Below are 26,404 nucleotides of genomic sequence, written 5' to 3'. Positions count from 1 at the left end.
ATAACTTTCTCAACAACATTGCAATACATATAGCAGTCTGATAGCAGGATGGTGGCTATCTGGTTTTTTGCACTGAGAATTTAATGAGATAGTTCCTCAGAGAGAAATAAAGTTTATAGTAATGAAAAAGAAAGTACCATGGTTTAGCCAAGAATTTTCGAGATTAAAACAAGAAGTAAGGAGAAAGGACAGAGAGAAAAATAAGAGTGCTGAAACAAAAGGTTTATATCAAAGTTGTTTGGTGAATTATAGGAGATGTTTAGGGGAGGCTAAGAATGCTTACTATACATAGGGGTGGATTTTAAAAGGGAGCGGCCTCGGAGGGAATGGGGAAAGCCATTGCGGCTCCCCTAGGGCTCGGCACGTGCAAGGTGCACTAGTGTGCACCCCCTTGTGCGCGCCGACCCTGGATTTTATAACATGCGTGCGTCTGCGTGCGCATGTTATAAAATCGGGCGTACATTTGTGTGCACCGGGTAGCACGTACAAATGTACCTCGCGCGCATATGTTTAAAAATCCAGCCCATAGTAAATAGGGACTTCATTAAACATATAGAAATATATAGAAACATGATGGCAGAAAAAGACAGTATGGTCCATCCAGTCTGCCCACCCATCCAATTAATTTAGCATTATAATTCTCATCACTTCCTTAGAGATCCTCTGTATTTAACCCATGCTTTCTTGAATTCAACTACTGTTTTTATCTTCATCACCTCCACTGGGAGACTGTGTTAAATAATATGAAAGAATTGTTTAAAACAGTACAGAATTTATTAAAACCCTCTAGTAAGCCAGCCTTAAATATGCCAAGTTGTGAAACATTATCTCAATATTTTCACAATAAGTTTGATGGCCTGTACTTTACTATTGCATTCATGCCTATTCTTGCCCTCGTTCCATCCTCTCTACCTTTGTGGCGACTCCCTTCGGCTCAGACAGACAGATGCAGCCGCGGCTTCTCCCTGCCTCTTGGTACCAGTATCCCCAGGCTGGCCTGACGCCACGGATCTGCCATGTTCCTGATGATGTAAGGGCGCGCGTGCACTCCAGACTTTATACCAGCAAGGGTGCGAACCTCAGGGGCGTCCCCCCGTACTGACGTCATCCGGTTTCAATTTAAAAGGTCTTTGCTAACCTCAAATGAGTTAGCAAGGAACTCCAACAGGACTTGCTTCGGCAATCCACGCTACTTGCAACAACGATCCGAGTCAGCAAAGGGAATCCTTTCTTCACTGCTCGGCCTTTTCAAACTTACCAGGAGTACCCGCTTCTCTGGGGCTCCGCTCTCTCTCTTCTTGATTTCAGATTGTTGGACGGGATCCGGTACTCGCTCCTCAAGGGCCTACGTTCCCGAAGACTCAGAAGACTCCTATTGCCTGGAAGCGATTGCAGACGTGAACACAGTGACTCCTTTTACAGACAGGAACCAGTACTCGCTCCATGAGGGCCCTTGTTCCTAATCTCTAAGACTCCCTTCAGTCTAAGACATTATCGCAGGTACGGAGATCGTGAGTTACCATTGCAGATTGCAGATAGGAACCGGTACTCGTTCCACGAGGGCCTATGTTCCTAAATCTCTCCTAGCCTCTCTTCTATTCCAGAAGCCATTCCATCACAGTTATTGTGAGTTCTATTTCAGACTGCCTTCAGGAACCAGTACTCGCCTGAGGCTCCTGTTCCTGAATACTGAAGACTCTCTGTTGCATAAGAAGACATTACAGATATCTACAATTATGAGTGTATCATCTACCACTGATTATGTCCAGCATACCCTGTCTACTTACTACCTATAGTCTCTCCTTATAGCTCAGCAACTCAGAGATTGTAGTTCCAGCATCAGAGGGACTTCAGCCCTGCCGGACACATCAACTCACTACTGCCACCTCTGGTGGTTCTACTTCCAGTCTAAATAAAGAACTATCTATGTTTGTCTCAATACTGCCTAATCGGTGGTCCCTCTCAGGATCTCCACTTGAGGGCGCTGTCATCTGCCATTGGCCCAGGGATACACTATTTTTACTAAGTGTTACTCCTTACACTAATAGAGTGATATTATCATCTGCCACTCTGTGGGAGCCAACCCACATCAGACCATTACTCCTCTTTCTGCGGAAACTGATCCATATCAGATAGCTATCTCCCTGTGGGAATCATACAGGTTGCTGGCTCATCTTTCTACAGGAACAAAGCATAAAAGTTGCTACTCCTTCCCTCTGGGGGAGCAGATCACTAACAGATTGCTAAACTCCTCCTCCTACAAGAGCCAAGCCTTTCAGATTGCTAACTCCCTAACAAGATCCTTAGCAGATTGCTAACTCCGCAGCTTAATTCATAACAGATTGCTAACTCCGCCCCCCTGGCGGGGTTATCCGTTACAGATTGCTAACTCCTCCCTCTTCAGGAGGAGATCGCTAACAGATTGCTAACTCCCATCTGCTTGCTCCTCCCATCAGCATAGCAGATCCCAACATTTACTTTTGGAAAGGATAGGCCTAAATTGGATACTAATAGTGAGACATTAAATGTGACTGAATTCTGGTTTCTCTCTACTCAGAATGACTGAACTAGAAAAGATAGTTTCACAGTTGAAGTCCACATGCAGTTCTTTAGATTCATGGCCTTTTAAAATTATTCAGAGTTTAAAAGATACATATAAAGTACTAGTGACCAAAGTGAATGTCTCACTGAAATATGGTTCTTTACCTAATGAATTAAAGAAAGCAATAATAAGACCTGTAAAGAATTCCTCTCTGCTAGTAGCAGAGGTTTCAAATTATAGACATATCAAATTTGCCAACAATTTCCAAATTGAAAGAAATTGGGTGTTAATGCAATTAAATGAATTTTTGTAAGAACATAATACTGTTGTGTTGCCTATCAATTTGGGTTTTAAAAAGTCTATGGAACAGAAAACTATATATTTTCATTGTTTATTAAATTACGGAGAGGAATTGATAATAAGGCAACTATGTTATGAATACAGCTTTCATACTGTTGTTTCAAAGAATTTTATTACATGATATTGGAATCATGTATACTGTGCTGGAATGGTTTGTCAAGAGTGGCTTCTTTAAGTTACATACATTGAAAAGAATTAAACCGTTATTACATCCTCAGGACTTCCGGACTGTGTTACAAGCCACAATTCTACCAAAGATTGACTATTGTAATGCACTACTACTGGGTCTCCCTAAAAGCACAATTCAACCTCTTCAGATGTTGCAGAATGCCGCTGCTCGTTTAATTACTAATACTCGACGGCATGAACATATTACGCCAGCACTCATGTTCCTACATTGGCTACCCGTATCCTTCAGAATTACTTTTAAAGTTCTCTCACTCATCCACAAATCAATCCACAACCAAGAGATGCAATGGTTCTCTGATCAGCTCATTTTTCGCACCTCCAACAGACCAATTAGAAATATTCACCAAGCGAAATTAGCTTTCCATCCACTAAAACACATCAAACACGTGTCCACCAGAGACCGATCATTCTCCATAGCTGGTATCAAAATCTGGAACAACGTGCCGTTGGACCTGCGTCTTGAATCCTGTCACAAAACCTTCAAACAAAACCTTAAAACATGGTTGTTTGAACAAGCATTCACTCTATGAATCTCATCTAACCTTAAAATCAGCTATCTCATATTATTCCTTACTGTCTCCAAGTTCTTATCCTCGCCAAGTGTATTTACATTCTGCTATTCCATACCCCCCCACTGTTATTCAATTCAGGCTATTGTATTTAATGTGACGTTGGTCTTGCCTCTGACAGTTAATTTGCTCCTGTGAATACATGGTTATTAATATGTTATTGGTTGACATTTAATGATGTATACATATTATCTTTAAAAACCCATGTTTCTGTAAAGCCTGTTGCTGTTAAATGTTTTACTGTTTTTAAAATGTTACATGTAAAGCCTGTTGCTAATTTATTGTTTCACTGTAAACCGAGGTGATGTATAACTATACGTACCGCGGTATAAAAGAATCTATAAATAAGTAAATAAATAAATAAATAAATAAATAAATAAGTCATCTTCTAACAACAGGTGTACTCCCAAAGATCTGCTTTCTCAGCATTTCTATTTAATGCATATCTATAGCTGCTGGCTAATATATTAAAAGCTCTAGGTGTAAATGATATTCAGCTGATTACACCTTGTGACATCAATGGAAGTCTGCCAGAGAAGCTAGTTGATCAATGCATGTCAACAATAAATCAATGGATGTTTGATAATATGCTTATTTTGAATGTCAGAAAGACAAAAATATTATGGATAGGAAGGAATGGCTGATCATTTATTATATATAGGAAACAATAGTATTCTTGTTGATATTGAAAGATACAATCTTGGCATCTATCTTCATTCCACTCTGACTTTGAAGAAAAAGATAAAGTTGTTTGTGAAGTCTGCCTTCTATAAGTTGAGGTTGATAAGACCACTGAAAAATTCTATTGCAAAATGTGATCTAAAGATGTTTGTATAGACATTAGTTCTGAGTAAAATTGACTGTTGTAATTCTTTATATCTTGGGTTATCAAAAAATGGCTGAAAACACAAGATAGTATAACATTCTGCAGTTAGAGAAATATCTAAAACCAAATAGAGAGAGAGAGTATAAATGTGCATCTAAAAGCTCTTTATTGGCTTTCAATATCACTGTGAATACACTTTAAATTATTAAAAATTATTCATAAAGTGGTGAATGGGGAAGTACCTAATGGAGTAAATCATTTATTGATACCATATGCAGCTTTTGTAATCTGCATTCTAATGACCAAAACCTACTAGTTGTTCTGAGTTTTAGAAATTTTAGATTATAAAAGATAAGGAACAGGATTTTTTTCATTTGCAGTACTAGTGCTATGGAATTTTTTACCAAATGAATTGCGAATGGAAAGAGATTACTTAAAATTTAGGAAAAAATTGAAGGCAAGACTTGTTCTGCAAATTTATAGATAGCGGTTTATAGAGAATGCCTGATGGTTGTATATTTTAAGGTGATTTTGTTTGTGAATTTATGTTCATGTATGTATTGTTATCATTTGTGAAATGATTATGGTGGAAATATAAGATGGAAAGAGTGGAATATAAGATGTTTGAAATAAAATAAATGTCTGATTATCTACCTGCTGGGGAGAGAAATTGAATATGTTCTTAGAGAATAAGAACACTGAATGTGTTCTTAGAGAATAAGTCCGATCTCTGGAGCCTAGAGTGACAGACCTGGAATTGCTGAGAAAGAGAAGTTTATAGAGGAGATATGGAATTAGTAGAGGTATCCCATCTTCAGTCTGGCAGCTCCTATGATGCTTTGGAGAAATATGTTTACCTGGAAGGAGAGCATCACCTTGGAGTGGCAGGAAGTAATCCTATAATTAAGTCCTGTCCTCCAAGTGATGCGTTATCCTCTTGCACCAAGGAAGTGTCTTTAGGGGCATGCACCCAGGAGGGAAGAGTTAAAACTGCCATTGTAATTGGTGATTTCATCGAGTGCAGATAGCTGGGTGGTCAGTGGGCATGAGGATCACTTGGTATTATGCTTGCCTTGTGAAGGTAGCAGACTTTGCATGTCTCCTAGCTTACACATGGGTACCAACAATATAGGAAGGTACAGGGGAGAGGTCCTGGAAGCCAAATTTAGGGATTTTATTTAGGAAATTGAAATCCAAAAACTCTATGTTGCATTTTCAGAAATACTCTCTGTTCCATGTGCAGGACCCCAGAGGCAGGGCTGAGCTTTGGCGGCTAATACTACTATTATTTAGCATTTCAAAAGTGCTACTAGACATATGCAGCACTGTACATGTACACATAAAAGACAGTCTCTGCTCCATGGAGCTTACAATGTAATCAAGACAAAACCTACATGACAAATGAGTCTATGGGAAGAGTATTTATTGCGGAGAAATGGTAAGGATTTAAAAGCAGCTCAATAAAAATGGGCCAGATTTTCTAACCTAGCGTAGGCATAGATTTGCGCGTGCAAATCTACGCCCGATTTTATAACATGTGCGCGCATGTTATAAAATTTAGGGTCGGCGCACGCAAGGGGGTGCACACTTGTGCACCTTGCACGCTCTGAGCCCTAGGGGAGCCCCGATGGCTTTCCCCGTTCTCTCTGAGGAAGTCTATTCCAGTTATAGTTTGCAGCAAGGTGGAATGCATGGAGTCGGGAGTTGGCACTGGAGGAGAAGGACACAGATAAAAGGAACTTGCTCAATGAATGGAGTTTGAGGATGGGTGTAATGAGAGAGAAGAGAAAATAGGTTATGAGGAGCTGCAGAGTGAATACATTATAGGCGAATAAGAAAAGCTTGAACTGTATGCAGAAGTAGTCAGAGAGCAAATATATTGACCTGGGAAGATGGTTTATGTGGTCATTACAATGTTGAAGGAAGATAAGTGCTGCAGCTGAATTTTGAATACATTTGGGGAAAGATAGTTTAGTGGGAGGTCTGTGAAAAGCAAATTGTAACAAACTGACAGGGTAATTTATTATTTCACGTTAGGGCCTTAATGCTATTGATAACTCCCTAATATCACAGTGGGAGGAGTTTGGGTAGAGTTATGTGGGTTTTAACATCAGAAATAACTACACCTTTTTTCTCTGTGTGTATCACAGAGAGAGAAAGAGGAGAGCGAAAGAGAGACTCTGTATAGAAATCAATATGTCACTCTCTGTACCACTGTAAGAGGGAGCATTTAACTCAGTGTGGGGTTTGGGGGGTGGTTTCACATACACAGTCAGTAGTACGAACAACTAAGTTGATATCTCTGAAGATTTTCTGTTTGAATCGATGAAAGGTAAAAGAGTTGGTTTGTACAATGCACTCTACCTAGCTTCATTGATTCAAACAACAGAAAATCTTCAGTGATGTCAACTTTGTTGTTTGTATCTCTGACTGAGTATGTAGAACCACCCCCACTCAAACCCCACACCAAGTTAAAAGTGCCCCCCTTACAATAGTATAAATAAGAGTGACATATTGCTTTCTATAGAGTCAGTTTCTCTCTCTCGCTCTCAAATGCTGCGATGTGTTAAATAATGCAAGGTAGCGTGCATTGCAGAAATAGCCTATGTAATATGGTAGCTTGGAAATCAGCCTAACCATGACCTTTTTTTTATTGCAGGAGCTATTTATGCTATAAATGTAGCATTTTGATAAATTTAGGGGTAAGTGGGAAGTGGTAAGAGAGTGGATGAGTGTTTTAGTGGCATACTCAGAAAGGAAGGGCTAGATTTAAAAAGTGTTATACAATAAGAAACAACACACTTTAGTGGTGTTTTGTATATGCCTAGAAAAAAAGAAAGAGGCATCAAAGATGATCCCAAGGTTATGGGCTGAGGGAACTGGGAGGATAACAAGTAAAGTTTAAAAGATATGCGTGCATGAATTACGGGGGTTATGCCTGTGGCTAGGCCCTGTACACATTTTTCGGAATGGCCTGACCATGCTTGTAGCCCCTGTAATTCTTGCGTGCAGGGCTTTTTTAAATGTACTTGTTATCCTCCCAGTTCCCTTAGGTCATAACCTTGGGAACATATTTAATGTCTCTTTCTTCTTTTCTAAGCATATACAAAACAAGTGTGTTGTTTCTTACTGGGGAACACAAGAAGTTCTGTCTTATCCATGTTATGTTTAAATGCTGGTGGAACATTCAGGCACTGATTTCAGATGAGCAGGCTGAAATTTGGGACTAGATTTATGGTGACATTTCTGGCATAAATAGGTATATCTGGAAGTCATTAGAAAAATGGTACTGAAAGCCATGAGAGGAGGTCAGAGCACCATAGGAAGAATATAGAGAGAACAGATTAGAAGGCCCAGGACTGAGCCTTGAGGCACACCAACCAATGCAGAATAGTAGTGGAGGAAGAGACACCAGAGGATACAATAAAATAAGATGGGAGAGGGAAGAAGAAAACCAAAATAGAGAGGAATCCCAAAATCCAGTTGAATACAGTGTGTCAAGAAGTAAATAGTGATCAACAGTGTCGAAAAGCAGCGAATAGGTCAAGGAGGATGAGATTTGTTTAAAGGCCCTTGGCCATGAAGACTTTGGGTAGAGCAGTTTCTGTGGAATGTAGAGCACGAAAGCCAGACTAGAATAGATCCAGAACAGCCTGAGATGAAAGAAAATCAAGACTGTAGAGGTGAACGGCATGCTCAATCAGTTTAGATGAGAAAGGGAGGATGGAAATGAGACAGAAGTTAGCAGAGCAGGTAGGGTCCAGTAAAGGCTTTTGAGGAGTGGCATGATCACAATATGTTTGAAGGAAGATGGGACTGTTTCAAGTAGCTAATGATCAACTGATGATGTGACAAATGGTGGGACTAATTGCACAGGGAATAGACGAGCTAGGTAAGAATGGTGTCAGAGAATAATTAATGAGTTTGGAAGAGGAGAAAAGATGGGCAGTTTCAACATCTGTAATTTCAGAAAAAAAGAAAGGGAGGCAAAGGCCAAAGGAAGGTGAGTGAAATTGGAGTGGAGAGATGGCTTGTTGGAAAATATATGATTAATCTTGTCAATCTTTTCATGGAAGAAGTCTTCCATAGTCTGGGTGGAGTGTGAAGGGGAGATGGGAGGTAGAAGCAGTTTGAAGAGGAAGGTGAATTTAGCAAAATGTTGGTGGTTTTGGAGGGCAAGGCTGTTTGTTAGTTAAGAACATAAGAACTTGCCATGCTGAGTCAGATCAAGGGTCCATCAAGCCCAGCATCCTGTTTCTAACAGAGGCCAAACCAGGCCACAAGAACCTGGCAAATACCCAAACACCAAGAAGATCCCATGCTACTGATGCATTTAAATGTTACCATTATGTCGCCTGTTGTCAGGTCTTGGACTGAAATATTTTCTGTACGCAGATGACATTCAAATTTTATTGCCAATAGAGGATTCAGTTGATGACGCATGTAATCTCTTGTCAATATATATGAAGGCTATCAAACAGGTGCTTACTCAGATGAGACTTGTGCTAAATATTGAAAAAACCGAGATCATTCTTCTTTAGAGAAAGAGCTCTCCAAGAGACATAAATCATGCACTTTTACAGGACAATACCACCCTAAAATTATCAGAGACAATCAGGGACTTGGGTGTCATAATTGATCCTGAATTTACATTCAAAAAACATATTTCGACTAAAGTAAGAGATGGCTACGCAAAATTATTAGTGCTAAGATGACTGAAACTGTTGCTAGATCTAAATGACTTCCGCACAGTTTTGCAGGCACTTGTATTCGGGAGTTTAGACTACTGCAGTTCCCTTTTGTTAGGACTACCAGCATCCACTATCCGACCACTTCAGGTCCTGCAGAATGTGGCGGCCAGAATCCTAACCGGGACTAAGAAAAGCGATCATATCATGTCAATACTATTTAAGTTACACTGGCAACCAATTGAATCCCGAATTAAATTTAAGTCTATGTGTATTTACACAAATTGATCTACGCTGATCAGGTAGACTGGTTGAACTCCGCTATTAAACTACATGTCCTGCAGAGAAATTTGCGTTTGGCGAATAAAAGTCTGCTAACTTTACCATCTGTCCAATCAGCACATTTGAATCAGGTGAGGGACGGAGTGTTGTCACTAGCTGGCCCTGGAATTTGGAATTCACTACCAGCAGCCTTGAGATTGGAGTCCAATTTTACAAATTCAAGAGAGAGCTTAAGACATGGCTTTTTAGCAAAGTTTATTCGAGCCAAGCTTAATCGTGTATCATGTTGTTGTACCTGATATTAGAACTATGATATGGCAGAACAACTATTGTCTGTATTAATATTTGTTTTAATTAATTGTATTTTCATGTTTTATTCATTAAGTATAGTTTTAAATTGTTTTATGAAGATAGTTGAGTTATTTTGATGTTTTATGGTTCCATGAACCTTTGTATCTAAAGTTAGGACATTACTTCTGTTATGATATGATGTAGTTTTTAGGTTTTATTATGTACACTAGTTAGGAACATTGTACTTTGATTTGTTGTGAATCATTACGATGGACTTAGAGCGACGGTATATAAAAATAAATAAATAAATAGATTAATTACTAGCAGTGGCTATTCCCTAAAGGGCAGATTTTCAAATTGGTGCCCACGGGGTACATTTGTGTGTGCTACCCAGCGCACACAAATGTACACCTGATTTTATAACATGTGCGTGCTGCCGCGTGCATGTTATAAAATCCGGGGTCGGCACACGCAAGGGGTGCACACTTGTGCACCTTGCATGCGCCGAGCCCTAGGGCAGCCCCAATGGCTTTCCTCGTTCCCTCCGAGGCCGCTCCGAAATCAGAGCGGCCTCAGAGGGAACTTTCCTTCCATTCCCCCCCACCTTCCCCCACCTTCCCCTCCCTTCCCCTATCTAACCCACCCCTCAGCCCTATCTAAATCCCCCCCGACCTTGTTTGCCATAGTTATGCCTGCCTCTGGCAGGCGTAACTTGTGTGTGCTGGCTGGGCCACTGTGTCGGAGGCCTCGGTCCCGCCTCCGGACTGCCCCCGGACCTGCACCCCGGCCCTGCCCCTTCCCGCCCCTTTTTCAAAGCCCCGGGACATACGTGTGTCCCAGGGCTTGCACGTGCTGCCGAGCCTTTGCAAAATAGGCTCCACACGCAGGAGGGTTTTTAAAGGGTTACAAGTGTAACCCTTTGAAAATCTACCCCAAAGTAAACTTGATTAATAGCAGTTAATGGACTTCTCCTTCAAGAACTTATCCAAACCTTTTTTGAACCCAGCTACACTAACTGCACTAACCACATCCTCTGGCAACAAATTCCAGAGCTTTATTGTACATTGAGTGAAAAATAATTTTCTCCGATTAGTCTTAAATGTGCTACTTGCTAACTTCATGGAATGCCCCCTTGTCCTATTATCTGAAAGTGTAAGTAACCAATTCACATCTACTCGTTCAAGACCTCTCATGAACTTTAAGACCTCTATCATATCCCTCCTCATCCGTCTCTTGCTTGGCAGACCAGAAGAAGGTGAGCATAAATTTGAAATGAATGATGATTGCATGAGATCCAGACTTCAGTCAAAGATGCTCTGCAGAATGGGCACAGGAACATAGGGTTGAAATATGGAGATGAGCCAAGATTAGGGTTTGGAACACCTCATAGGATGGAGGAAGGATGGAAGAAGAGTGCTGGCCCAGGGAAGAGGATGTTAGATTTGGTAGGAATTGGGAAACATTTTCAGAAGGAGGGGAGTATTCTGATGGGATGGGCTCTACTTTAACCAAGGTGGACTCCGGCTGCTGGTACGAACATTTAAAAAGGAGATATATTGTAGTAGCTTTTAAATAGATTATGGAGGAAAGCAGACAATCCTTGGGAGTGTATGGTTTTGAATGAGGTATCTTCAAAGAAACTTGGAATAATAGTGAAGCTAGAATATTCCATCGCAGAAATTGTGGTAAAAGCTGAAGTTGTCCAGGTGGAATTAAATAAAGAGCAGACAAATATGAAGGATTCCAAATTATCTGTGTTAGCTTCTAATATGCAGGCTGTGAATACAAATAAAAATATATTTAAATTGCCTGTACACAAAATCTAGAAGTCTGAAAAAAAGATTTGAGAGTTAGAATGTATGGTACTAAATGAAGATATAGATATAGTAGGCATCTCTGAGAGCTGGTAGAAGCAGGATAATAAATGGGACATTATGATACCAGGATACTAATTATATTGATGTGACATGGCATACAGTCAAGCAGGATAAATTTCTGAAGGAAATAAAACACACTGTGGAATCTTTTTGGATAGAAATTCTATGTCTGATGGGTAAGAGTATAGCAGTGGATTTATAGTACAATCCACCTGACCAGAATGAAGAATCAGGAGAGTGAAATAAACAACAATACAAATAAATTTGGCAACACAATATTAATGGGTATTGATTGGGTAAATGTCTCATCAGGACATACTAGGGAGACACAGTTTCTAGATACCATAAATGACAGTGAGTCCTGAAACAAACAAGAAGGGGAGCTATTTTAGATCTCATCCTTAGTGAAATATTGGACATGATGCAAGGGGTAATGCTGGTGAGGCCCTTAGTAATAATGCAGTCAAATTTGACATAATTATTGGATGGAGGACATTAAATAAAACTACAGCAGAAGTATTTAACTTTAAAAGCAGAGACTGTGATAATATGACAAAATTAGACAAAAACTAAAAGGAGTTTTTATTAAGTTAAAAGTATGCATGAGCCATGGGCTTTGTTTAAAACTACCATCTTGGAAGCTCAGATAAAATGTGTTCTACACATTAAAAAGGATAAAGTCAAAAGATGACCAAATGACTGCTAGTATGATGAGGACATCTTTCAGAAAATGGGAGGTAGATTCAAATGAGGAAAATAAGACTATAAGCATTGACAAGGTAGATGTAAAACATTAATAAAGCAGACCAAGAGATAATTTGGAAAGAAGCTTATCATAGGGGCAAAAACTAATAATGAAACATTTTTCAAGTACATTTAAAGCAAGAATTCAGTGAGAGGTTTAGTTGAACCATTAATAGAGTAACTTTATAACAGCCAAGTAGAGGCTGATTCTATTTGAGCAGGAGGAAACTACTGGGTGAAAAAATTCCAAAGCAAAATTAATTATTCACAATGTATTTGTTGGTCTTTAAAGATTCATGTTGGAAAAATATTTTTCATGAAATGGTGATATTAACTGCCTTTTCAGCACCATTGTTATAGTTATGTTTACTATGCACCCCTGTTTTATGTGAACCAGCATGATGTGACTGCTGTCTCGAATGCCGGTATATAAAAATTTAAAATAAATAAATAAATAAATATTAATTTCACTGTTTATTGTATACACAGGTTTGCAGATATCAGCCGTGAAAGCCAAGATGAAGTTGACTTATTAGTGCCTACCAGTTTAGAGATTACTGGTGTGGAAGTCATTAAGCCAGGTAGGGGCAGATTTTTTAAGTTAAAGATTACACTATAGTTAAAGAAAAACATTTGGTTCAGTTGGCGCTAAATTTTGGATAATGTAAAATCCCACACTTGGAAGTATTGCATTTGTAACAAAACACACAGGGCCGGATTTTAATATCTACACGTGGCCATAGATTTGTACGCGCAACCCGGCGCACATAAATCTATGCCCGATTTTATAATATGCGCGCGCAGTCACGCACATGTTATAAAATCCAGGGTCGGCACACGCAAGGGGGTGCACACTTGTGCATCTTGCACATGCTGAGCCCTAGGGGAGACCCGATGGCTTTCCCCATTCTCTCTGAGGCCGCTCCGAAATCGGAGCAGCCTCGGAGGGAACTTTCCTTCCGCCCCCACCTTCCCCTCCCTTCCCCTATCTAACCCGCCCCCCAGCCCTACCTAAATCCCCCCCTACTTTGTTTATTATTTACACCTGCCTCTGGGCAGGCGTAGGTTGCGTGTGCCGGCCAAGTGCTGGCGCGCGATCCCCTGGCTTGGCCGCTGTGCCGGAGGCCTTGGTCCTGCCCCCGCCCCCAGACCGCCCCCCCCCCACCCACTCCCCACCCCTTTTTTCAAGCCCCGGGACATACACGCCTCCTGGGGCTTGCACTCGTTGCGTGCGTCGCAGGGCCTATGCAAAATAGGCTCGGTGCACGCAGGAGCGGGTTTAAACATAGAAACATAGAAGTGATGGCAGAAGAAGACCATACGGCCCATCCAGTCTGCCCAGCAAGCTTTCACAGTTATTTTTCTCATACTAATCTGATACTCTGACCGCTGAGGTCAGGGCCCTTATTGGTAACTTTTTGTTTCTAATTTTCCTTCCACCCCTGCCATTGATGTAGAGAGCAGTGCTGGAGCTGCATAAAAGTGAAGTATCAAGCCTAATTGGTTAGGGGTAGTAACTGCTGCAATAAGCAAGCTACTCCCACACTTATTTGTTTACCCAGCCTGTGAAATTAGTCCTTGTTGGTTGTCTTAATATAAATCTTTCTTTTCTTCATTCCCCCCATGCCATTGAAGCAGTGAGCTGCGCTGTATATGTATTCAAAGTGAAGTATCAGGTTTAATTGGTTTTAGGGGTAGTAACCACCTCAACAAGCAAGCCTATTCCCACGCTATTTTGTGAATGCAAATCCTTTGACCCATATTCCTCTTGCCGTTGAAGCATAGAGGCAATGTAGGAGTCGCATTAACCGTGTGGTATGTTTATTGAATAAGGGTATTAATCACCAGGAAGTAGCCGTCATCCCGCAAGCCACCCCCAATGCCTCTTCTCTTTATTCACACCTCGAGACTTTATGGGTCCACAGTATTTATCCCAAGCCCCTTTGAAATCCTTCACAGTTTAGTCTTCACCACTTCCCTCTGGAAGGGCATTCCAGGCATCCACCACCCTCTTCGTGAAGAAATACTTCCTGTCATTGGTTCTGAGTCTTCTCCCTGGAGTTTTAAATCGTGACACGTGGGTGATGTCATCCAATGGCACCAAACACTTCTCCTAGCTCAGAGCTGTTTACAGCTAAGCAGCACTGCTTTCTCAACACTTAAGAATCTGGTTACCTCATTTCTCCCGACTTCCCACTCTTCCCCATTGCTTAACCTTCAATCTAGATCTTTCTCACTCACCACAGCTCCACCTGGAGTCCCCCCACCCCCACCCCAGCAGCAAGCGATAGAACCCGTCCTGCCCCACCAACATGGCCAGAAATTCTTCTCTCGCTATTTCCTTATCCCTGAAAGATCCAGGGGATTGTGATCCATTCTGGATTTAAGAAGTCTGAACAAGAATCTGTTATGAGAGATTCAAGATGAACTCACTGCACACCATTCTGCCCTTCATCCAGGTGGGAGAGTGGATGTTTACCCTGGATCTGAAAGACATACATGCTCACATACCTATCTGGCCCTCCCATTGGCACTATCTGTTTTGTGGTGGAATCATCTCTTTTACCAGTTTAGGCTGTTCCCCTTTGATTTCAGTGGCATGAGGGTCTTTACCAAATACCTAGCTATAATAGCAGCACATCTCCATCCTAATGGCATCTGTGTTCTCTTACCTGGACGATTGGCTAGCTACTAGGGATGTGCAGAGCAAAAGTTTATGTCCATATGTCCAAAGGGGGTCCCATTTGCGGTCAATATGGACATAAACAGAATTCAATGAGTTGAGTATATGTCCATATGTGCAAATAAAAATTTAAACCCCTCACCCCTCCTTAATCCCCCCCCCCCCCAAGACTTACCACAACTCCCTGGTGGTCCAGCGGGGTCAGGACGCCATTTCTGACCAACTTTGCAAGGAGCACGTGACGTCGGCGTCACGTTGGAGTGACGCGGCGTCACGTGATTCCCCGCGGGGTCGCTTCCGGGATCCTCGTTCGGCCAAAAGGAAACTTTTGGCCAGCTTGGGGGGGTCAGGAGGCCCCCCCAAGCTGGCCAAAAGTTCCTTTTGGGCCGAAACGAGTGTTCCGGCGCGACCCCGCGGGGAATCACGTGACGCCGCGTCACTCCGACGTGGCGTCACGTGATTCACCGCGGGGTCGCGCCGGAACGCACACCCCTACTAGCTACGACAACCCAGGAAGGAGTATTGGTGTCCTAAAGAAGACAATTCAACTTCTGCATTCCCTAGTCAATTTCAAAAACATCAATCATCATCCCATCTCAGAAAATCAAATTTGAGGCATGGATGGTCTCTTTACAGGAAAGAATGTTACTTCTACAGATCGAGTGGGAAACCCTCAGGTCCTTAGCTCATTGCTTAGTGAAGGCAGTCAGGGAAGTGCTAGTTCTGTGCTAAATGGTGGCAGCAGATCATGTAGTCACTCTAACACACCTTCATGTACAAGTCCTACAGTAGGGCCATTGTTCCCAGTGGGACCAGTTAACTCAACCCTTGACAAATCCGGTGAATATTTTGCAGGGAATGAAGAGAGCTTCACTGGTGGTTAGACCTGTCCATTTTACAGGAGGGAGCCTTCGTCCATCTTCCCCACTAGGTAACAGATATGTCTACCAAGAGATGGGGAGTGGTCACTGGGTCCCTTCTGAACTCAGGGAATTTGGTCAACAGTAGAATTACAGTTCTAGATCAACCTATTGGAGCTTCAAGCATTCAGGCATGCCTTAAGTGCCTTCTCACATCTTTTTGGGGGAAGAGTTCTTATCCAGACAGGCAACCAATTAGCTGTGTTTTATGATAAGCAAGGAGGCATAGTATCATGGCCATAAGGATGAGGGAATGGACGTATAATCATCGTTGTTCTGCACACAGCCTACCTTCTGGGGATTGCCAACATGGCGGATTTTAAAAGGGTTACATGCATATAGACGCGCGTAACCCTTTTAAAATCCACCCCACAGTGTAGAGGGCACTAGCAATCCTTCAAAAGGGCAAAGTCAACTCAGAGTGGGTTTTGAGGGGGCGATGTTACAAGGGTCCACGGACCCTTGCACCCTAGACAGACCAATGTAACACCGCCCCCAAACGCACCCTGAGTTGAAAGTGTCTCTTTTACAGTGGGAGATATATAGTGTGTCAGATTGTCTGTTTTACAGAGATGCTCTCTCTCTCTCTCTCTTCCTCCTCCCCCCAAATATGGTCACTTGTGTGAGCAAGTTATTAAAATACACGCATAAAGGCTGCACACATACGCGCAACAGGAATATTTTAAATGATACGCGTGTACTTGCACGCACTATATAAAATTAAGTGTTTCTCTGCTCAAGTGCCTATATCTGCATTATGGGCGCTTGCGCATGCCTTTTTTAAATTAGTCAGAATATAGTTTGAAGGCTGGAACATCATTGCTTGTATAACCACCATTTGTTTTTGCCAACATCTAGTTTCTTTTTTCCTCAATATTTATATATCCATCCATTGATGGTCTAGTAGCCCCGGTTCAATAGAACCTAGAGCCTATCAGATGGTGAAATAACTGTGTCTGCAGCAGTTGGTCTGTATATGCGTTTCCCCTTCAAATGCTAGAACATATTATCTGTCACTTAATCATGATGATCATTTCCAGTTGGATATCAGGCAGGTTTGGTGCTAGTGCTTCTCATGGTAACTGCCCTTGGATTCTCTCTTCTACAAGTTAAGAGTCTGAGTCTGGAGGAGTCCATGGAGATTGATTCTGAAGAGAACTACATTCTGAACCTCTCATTAGAGCTCTTTCTGCAGCATGCAGAAAATTACTGTCCTCTAGAGCAGTGGTTCTCAACCTTTTTTTGACCGGGACACACCTGACAGATGGTTCTCACATGCGTGACACACTGAACATGTGACCATCATGGGGCTAAATGTAAGCATGCACTCTGCATCCACAGGAATCCCCTCAACCCCAGCAATGAGTGCAGAACAGATCTAGGGCATTATCCTGTACTACTCGCCATACAAAAAAGATATTCTGGTTCTGATGACATCCTAGTAAAAGCAAAACAAATTCCTTTTACTACCAGGCAAAATAGCTTTCCTTATGAAAATACAGTAATTTACCACTAATGCATATCCTATTGAGAAAACACAACAAATAAGATTGATACAAATGCCTACATGCTAGTAAAATACCTCACCAGTCACACACCCTTCACCAAGTACAGAAAACCCATAAATTATAAATATGGAGACAGAAACTGGAATGGAAAACCAAAAAAGCCACTCTGCATGCAGTGCGAACCAGGAGAAATGGAAAGAGAAATATAGCACCTAACAGACTCTCAGGATTTTCAATAATGCACACAAATTAACCTGCACAAAGTTACACCTGTATTATGGAACACACTCAAACAGTAACAACCCTATCTAAGAAATACAACTATTAAACCAGGCCTTAAACACTAATACATTCCTATTGGGAAAACAGAATAAGCCAAGCTGCTATAGAGCCCCACACAGAAATAATTGTAAAGCTATACTAAAAATGTTACAAAACAGCTGATGAACAGAATAATATCCAACAATTAAAAACTCATAAAAATTATTAAAACATGTCCAAATATCAATAAAATATTTCAAAACAGCAGACATCACATAATACCCAACAATTAAAATGGCAGTCAATCAAGAAAAATAAATTTAAAAAGCCACCTTTACTTACCCTCTCCAGCAACTCTCCTACTCCTTTCTCTTCCAGGCCAATAGCACTCACCAGAAGCAGCAAGGGCTGCTGAAGCTCTGTCCTCACAGTCCTCTTCCTTAGAGCCCACAACCAGTCACTCACACACACCCCCCCCAATTAGACCCCACGACCAGTCTCGGTCTCTCTCACACTAGTCATCTTCCTGACCAGTCTCTCTCTCTTTCACACAGAAACACATCACCTCCCTGACCAGTCTCTCTCTCAATCACACTCATGGTCAGGGGTGGATTGTGGGAAAGTAGTGGCCCGGGGGATTTTTCTCCATACTGCCCATGGGAACCCAATAACATTCAATATAATTTACATATATATTCACCAGTGGTGGATTGCAGGAAAATATAGGCCTGGGGGATTTTTTCAAAACCAGCCCGTGGGATAATTGATGCACTCATGTACTTTCCCTGCAGCACATGTGTCAACAGGTCCCAAAAGTACGCCATGTTAATTCTGGAACCTGATGAACTTGAGCTAAAATATCTCCAAAATAAACATCTTGTGAGGTAAAAATATTATTTACAACATTTATATTATACTTGTATGGAGTGCTGAAAAACCCTGCAAAAAAGTAAAAAAGATCCTTGGAATTGATATTAGGTCTATTGTAATTTGTGTTGGATATGGGCTTTGCCCTCAGAAAGCCACAAGTAAACTCGATTACAATTTCAATATAATAAATCTTCATATCAAAACTGCAATACCTGCCAGCACTCAAACACTAACAACCATAGGTGGGCCACGAGCCGACTGGCCGGAGCCCACCCCCCGTAACGGCGTGCCACCCGCTATGTGCGGCGGCCGTTGGGGGAAGGCGACGGGGAAGGGGCAGAGCCAGGAAGAGGAGAGTGGGGCGCATCATCGGCGGCGACAGGGGCGCCGCCGATGACTCGCCCCATTCGGCGGCGGCGCGTCATCGGTCAGCGACAGTGGCGCCGGTTGATGATGCGGCGCCCCCGTTAAAGGGCCGCGGCCGGAGCGAGATCGCCCTTTTTCGCAAGCCGGCCGGACAAAACCCACCCACCCACCCCGAAGAAGGGCAAGAAGGAGGGACAGGTTAGGAACAAGGGTAATAGTTAGGATACATACCTGTTAGTGGATTCGAATATGTACAATGTTGGGGTGAATGTCGCAGCTTGGCGATGGAATATAGGCTGTTACCCAGGCCGGGTGGATATATTGTAAGTGGTGCTGGTGGCATCACCAGGCGGCATGGGAGCCGGTCAGCGCTGGGGGAGGCGCAAAAAGGTGGGGGCGCAGAACGCGCCAATGGCGGGACCCCCGCCTGGGAGCGGGGACTCGGCGGGGGCCCACGGCTTAGGACGCCTGGCTCGGTTACGGCGGGCAGTCACGGACAGCACACCGGCTAGGGTGGCCCCGGAAGTTTATTAATATGTTAAAGGAAATAAAGCTGCGGCCTGTTTGATACCAATAACAGTTTTCAGTGTGTTTTTTAAATAGCGATGATATAAAGGTTAACAAGCGGGAGGGGGGCAAAAAGGAGGGTGGGACAGGGTCAAGGACACCGGGCACAGAGGGCAAGTGGTGGCTGCTAGTGTTACTACTTATGAAAAGGCAACACTGTGATCATTATACCAGACCCTAAAAAGTCAATACACCCACTATTAGGAAAACAGAAAAATCCAAACTGCTACAGATCCCTACACAGAACCTCCACACTAGCAGAATACGTCAACTCAGTCACAGATGCAAAATACAAACAGACCCTCACAAAAATGCAGAATAAAGTATCCATAAAGTATTAATAAAAACGTTCAGACAAAAACTGAACTGTTAACCGCAACAGGCCAGACTATTATGCAGTGCAACAACGGAAAAACAGAAATATTATAATACTTGAAAAAACATCAAAATCAGTAAATATAAAGGATCAATAGAAATAAAACCATACTAATAAAAAGAATATTTCAAAACAGCTGACAAATAGAACATCTAATAATTGAAAACTCATATACATTTTCCAGACAAATAAAATATTTCAAACACTATGCAATACTTAAAACTTTAAATGGATAAAAAAAATCCCTGGTTGTTCATACCTGGAATCTTTTGATTTCCAGATGCCCTGAAATTGTTGTGGATTAGCAGGGGAAAGGTGAGGGGTTGTTCCTCCCAATCTCTCTCTCTCATATAAACCCACATGCTCAATCATAGAGCATGCTCTCACACACACACAAACATGCTCTCATACACACCACAACACTCACACACATAATCTCACAGAAACACACACACACAGACATGATCTCACAGACACACACACAGACATGCTGACAGACACACTCACAGACATGTTCTCACAGGACAAGCAGGATGGTAGTCCTCACAAATGGGTGACATCGAGGATGGAGCCCTGTACGGAAAACTTTTCTGTCAAAGTTTCAACAAGCTTTGACTGACACTGGCACACTGGGTGCACTGAGCATGCCCAGCCTGCAATTATCCCTGTGAGCCACAGGTGTCTCCCTCAGTCTTCTTTTTTCCGCTCTGCAGTCAGCATAGCGGTTGGAGCTCTGTGAGGATTTTTTTAACTAATTACCTCATGGAAACACTTAACTTTTCACTTCAAAAACCACTTTTCCCTGCACAGGGTCTCCCCCCGCGTACGTTTTTACGACGCTCGGTGAGTACTAATTCTTATTTTTTCGGTCGGTTCCTGTCACTATCTTAAGGCTGTTAACTGACTGAAGCCTTCCCTTCCCCCATTTTTCAGTTAGCTTTAAAACAGCTTGCGAGTATCTCTGTGACACTCTGCTTGCTTATGCTAGTGGGGTAGGGATTTTTTCCTTAACTTTAGGACTTCTGTAGCTTCAGTCCTTTGTTCCTGGTACCCCTCACGCAGTCGATACCCTATCGCTACAAAAACAACCGGGACCCTCCTAAACCGCCCTGGGCTTTTATATGTCATCAGCGCCCCTCCCCCCACGGTGCCCTGATGCCTTATATCCATGTTTTTGCTTTTCAGTGCTACCAGGCTTTTTCCTTCCTCCTACGCACTGTTTTTTTTCCTTGGGCTTCCTCGGTGCCGTCCCTACCCGGATGCATGCCATTGACGCACATGCTGTTAGTCACTGCCATGCATACTCGGGTCGCCGCCACCGCTGGCCCGAGACAACTTTTAACGATCCCAGGGTCAACTTCAATCGATGCCACCCCCCCTTTGGGGATGCCATCGATGCCCCATCCTCCCCACCGATGTCCAGCCCTTTTCCATCGGTGGGCATTGGTGCCACATCGATTCGTCGGTGGGCATCGATGCCGGATGGTCCCCATCGGTGGACATCGGTGCCGGATGGTCCCCATCGATGGACATCGGTGCCGGATGGCTTGTCCGTCGATGGCATTGGTGCCGGATGGCCATCCGATGGCATCGGTGCCGGGTCCTTTTGCATCGATGGACACCGATGCCCAGGTGTTTCATCCATGGGCATCTATGTTAGAATGCATCCATCGAGGGCAGTCGATGCCAGGCTGCTCCCATCGGTGAAATTCGATGCCCAGGTGGGTCCCATCGGTGGGTTGATGCCAATGCCAGCCTTATGGCTGGCATCGATGCCCATGCCGATTCCAGGACTGGCGTTGATGCCAGGATGGAATTCATCGACTGGGAGATCCATGCCATCGATTCCATACGTGTCCATATCGATGCCACCGACACACGTGTCTGGGGCACCGATGCCATGTACACTTGGAAATCTGAGTCTGTCCAAATCGATACCGTCAACGTCTGTGGCCCTATAGTTGATGCCCGTGGCCATGCCACAAACGGCATAAATGCCCGCCTCCATGCATCGATGCCCTCGACACCCTCCGTTTTCCTTCGGTGTCCTTGACGCCCTATTGATTCGACTTCGACTCAGTCGATGCCGGTATCTTTTTCAATAACGGCAATGTTTTTCGATTATTCGATTCCACATCGTTTCAAAGATACCTATGCCACTGCTGTCAGTGCCCGTCACTGTCATCATTCTCCTGGCCAGTCATCGACGATTTTTCATACCCATTTTGATGATATCCTCGAAGCCCCTTAGGTTGCCTTCAATATCGTCAATACCGACATAGCACCGCCACATAATACCCTCGCCTCCTCACATTGCTCCACGCTTTGGGTTCTTTTTTAAGCCCCGTATTAGCTTAAGACACTCCATTGTGTCAGGAGCAGAGCAGGCGTGCTGACAGTTCGTCATCGATCGCCTTCCAGGACGACGAGGGCTTCCATCTCGGCGCTGGGGAAAGACCGGGCCGAGCACCGTGGCACCCATCATCGCCGACATCGTGATTGTCCGCCGCTGACGCCATCCAGCACATCGGTGCCATCCTTCTCCAGGCTGGACAATGCTCGGGCAGAGCGACATCACCACTGCCATCAGCACTGTTCCTACAGTTTTGGCAGTCCTTGGTGATCCAGAACTTCCGGATCCAGGTCCGACAGCTTCTGCATTGGCGTCACGACACATCGAGCCGCTGTGACGAGGGAAGGGAACATGAGTTCCGTTAGGGCTCCTCTGTTCCTGGCGTGCCCCACCGTCAAGTGGTGTGGGACTATGGCCATCTGTTACACTTAGCAGTCTAAACGCCACTCACGCCTGGCCTGTCTCCTCTGTACCTGTGCCACCATACCGGGTTTCAGAGCGAGATGGACGTTTACGTCCCCGGCCTTACCCTCGAGGACTCCGGAGACCGTCGGGGTCAACAATCTTCACCGGCTCGTCTTGCGGCGATCCACGTCGGATGGTAAGTACCCGCTTCGGCGGCATTCCCATAGAGTTGTGTTCTCCCATTCAGACCGTGGTTCGAAAAGTTCTGGGTCATGTGCCTTTTAGAACTGTATTAGTGTCACATATCACTATGTTAGCTATGTTAGCCACAATATCAGGAGAACCCCTCTATCTTCTTGGGATTGCAGCAGGGCTTCTTCTCTTGTCAGTAACAAGTCCCTGTGCCGACCAATGCTCTGACTCTTGGTTCCCTCCCAACCAAGGTCCAGCTGCATTGGCTGATCTGCTAACATGAGATTCAGCAACCATTGCCCCATGTACAAGTCCACCTTGAGGCCTGGCCACAGGTCTCAGTGTCTCCTTGTACAGCATACAGAAATGCGGGTACCACTTACCGCTCACACACCTGCAGGAGCCTACATGATATCCTCCATTGGGACACCTCCTGGTCTCCCATCTGGTCAGATATCAGAGCGGCCACCCCACCTTGTACCAAAGTCCCGGTACACTCCCCCAGGCGCTACGAAGTGCAGAGGGGAGAAGGGAGGGGGGTTGGGGAGTTTTAATTGCACTATTCTTTCTTTTAACAGAAAATAGTTACTCTCCGCACATCCTGGACCTAAGAAAATCCAACTTTCTTTAGACATCACAGGTACAATGGTATCTTTGGTTACCATCACTCCATACTGCAGTAAGTACATTATTTTAATGTTTCTATGTGCTTTATGGTGAGTCAACATTACAACCCCAAGCTCTGCCGCCGGCACCAGCTTCGGTAAGTGAACTGTCTCTTGCATCACTGTTGGTGAATGCTGTTTTCTCTGCGGAGTGTAACATCATTCACTTTCCTTTCAGTACATGCAAGGAGCTCTCACTTTTTTTCAGGACTCACTATACATTTACTAACTGGGATTACTGTCACTGCCATAAATCCCTTCTGTAACACTTCTGGACACCACAGTCTTAAGACCCTCTTGTCCAGCATGCGCACAGACATTCTGATACATTGTTATATGTCCCTGCGCATATTTTCCATAACCTCAACCTTTCAACTTTTCATGGTTGGGCTATGGGGTTTCTTCCCACTATGCATTTTTCTCATAATTCAAAACTGCTATGGGTTATATTCAGTGACATTCTATACTCAATGGACCTAAGTGGTTTCATTGCTTTCGTCCCTGATTCTTATCCCAGTTCGAACTAGGACCTAGTCTCCTTCGACTCATGCTCGCAATTCCTTAGGGTTATAAAGTTTCTCCTGAAAGCTGTCAACCCATTATGCATCTATTGCACTCCAGCATAGTTTCTCATAAACTTCCTGGACGTTGCACCCATGAGTTATGCCCTTATGCCTTCCAATACTGCTTTTGCAACAATTCTTTGTGCATACAGACAGACAGCATAGGGACAATGTGCTTTCCAACTCATAAGCACGCACAACCTCTTAGCTGCTCTGCTAGACAGCTGCGCAGCTCTACCCTTGGCCCTTGTTCACTTCATGCGTCCTTGGGCCACATATCTAAGAGATTTAATGAACGCTCTATCTGACCTTCTCCACGTAGGTTCTATCCTCTCGAATGGTCTCAATTACATGTGTACAGGGCAAATCTTTTAACGCTGAGTTTAACTAAACTTTCCTCTGCGTCTGCATCATTCCATACGATGCACAGGTTCTGCTCCCTACACATGTTTCCTATGCGTTCCCTTAGATGCCTTTTCTTCCATCAAAGGCCTCTTCAATATATCTCTTCTGCTGCCTCTCGTAGCCAGCATTCTTCTAATGTTGAACTGGCTGGGGTTCAGTATTCTTTTCCCCACTCCCTGACTGAGATCAGTATGCTTCCCATACTTCTCAATCCATCATATCAGTAACCTTTTATTCCCTCACCAGTCAGTCCCAAATCATAGACTTACTGATGTTCTTAGGTTCTGGTAGCGTCACAAAACCTTCTAAACATAAATCTTGCCGTTTAATATGGCAGGCTTTACCTCCTGACGCTAAAAAAAAAAAAAAAAAAAAAAAGAGGTATTACCCCTTTTACTTTTCCACCATTTTTCTTACTCCCTCGGATTCTGTTCTCCAGACATCCTCCACATAGATACACCTTTCTCTTAGGAGGTGTATCGTTTTGGGAGTTGGGTTCCCGTTTTCGGTAATCCTCTCTGAGTCGGCTTACCATGGATTATCCACTGATCAAGCCGCCTCTATTTCTCTAATCACGGAATGAACATATATATTCTCCTTATAAGTCTCATACATTCTACGTTTGAGCCTTTCCATTCCTCTCTTCCACAGTTTGGCAAGGGAACTTCTTTCCCTCTTAATGTCATTCCTGCCAGCAGGGTCCGTGAGTTATGCACTCTTTCCATACTCACCTGACTCCGTTCCTCTGCCACTGAGTAGTTCTACGCATTCAACTTTCTATCCTTTTCAGGTAGATGTTGTATCTCCTTTCCTCAGGAAATACTCTATTAATTTTTCCTAACCTCTCTCTCTCGCCCTAGGGAGAGACTGGGTTTTCCACATTCCTGGACAGTAATGCTGCGCTTACATTCTATCTACATTGCACTGCATTCCATGTGAATTCCACTTGACTCTTTCCTTCATGCAAGGGTCAAGCTGCTACTTCCAGTGGCCACACAGACCTAATCCTTCTGATTAAGTGGTCTATTTTTCCTTTCCTACCAACAAGCAGACATTTCACTACAACACTGTGGGTATCCACATACTGTTGTGTCCGTCTTAGCCTTAACAGCTTCCCTTTGGTTACTGCTGCTTGTACTTTTTTATCAGGTTGCAGCCTGGAGTCCTCTCCATACCTTCGCAGCCTATTATTGCTTACATTTGACTAGCCGGCATGCTCCATGTTTGGCCAGTCCGCCTACTCTTACTTTTTTCAATTCACTACCCAACATCCTTCCACGAACCCATTATGGTGTTGCGGATGCCCTCCGTTCCCATTTCCACCTCAGTCGTTACGCCTTTGCGCATCTGCGGTGATTCTGGTGCATTCCCGGGCATCCTCAGCTCGGTACTCACCCATTTGTGAGGACTACCATCCTGCTTGTCCTGTGAGAAAGCAAATGTTGCTTACCTGATGTAACAGGTGTTCTCACAGGACAGCAGGATGTTAGTCCTCACGAAACCCGCCCGCCACCCCGCGGAGTTGGGTCTGTATACTTTTATTTTAGTTTCGCTTGCGCTTTTTAGCTATAAGACGAGACTGAGGGAGACACCTGTGGCTCACAGGGATAATTGCAGGCTGGGCATGCTCAGTGCACCCAGTGTGCCAGTGTCAGTCAAAGCTTGTTGAAACTTTGACAGAAAAGTTTTCCGTACAGGGCTCCATCCTCGATGTCACCCATTTGTGAGGACTAACATCCTGCTGTCCTGTGAGAACACCTGTTACATCAGGTAAGCAACATTTGCTATCTCACAGATACACACACACAGACATGCTGTCTCAGACTTGTAGTCATACACACAGTCATGCATGCTCTCACACACATATATGCATAAGCACATGCTCTCACAGACACACACAGA

General features: G+C 43.6%; 1 protein-coding gene across 1 annotated transcript in view; it reads left to right on the top strand.

Moving 5' to 3' along the window:
- Positions 1–26,404, top strand: part of LOC115085327 (coiled-coil domain-containing protein 178-like) — a 205,574-nt gene that overhangs the window by 157,122 nt on the left and 22,048 nt on the right. Inside the window, exon 6 of the mRNA XM_029591203.1 lies at positions 12,858–12,949. Coding sequence (XP_029447063.1) covers positions 12,858–12,949 — 92 coding nt within the window. The remainder of the gene's footprint in view (positions 1–12,857; positions 12,950–26,404) is intronic.

The sequence above is a fragment of the Rhinatrema bivittatum genome, chromosome 2 (assembly GCF_901001135.1).
Source record: "Rhinatrema bivittatum chromosome 2, aRhiBiv1.1, whole genome shotgun sequence".
NCBI classification, from domain to species: Eukaryota; Metazoa; Chordata; class Amphibia; order Gymnophiona; family Rhinatrematidae; genus Rhinatrema; species Rhinatrema bivittatum.
Note: the sequence above shows the minus strand (reverse complement) of the source record. Positions and strands in the feature narration are given on the sequence as shown.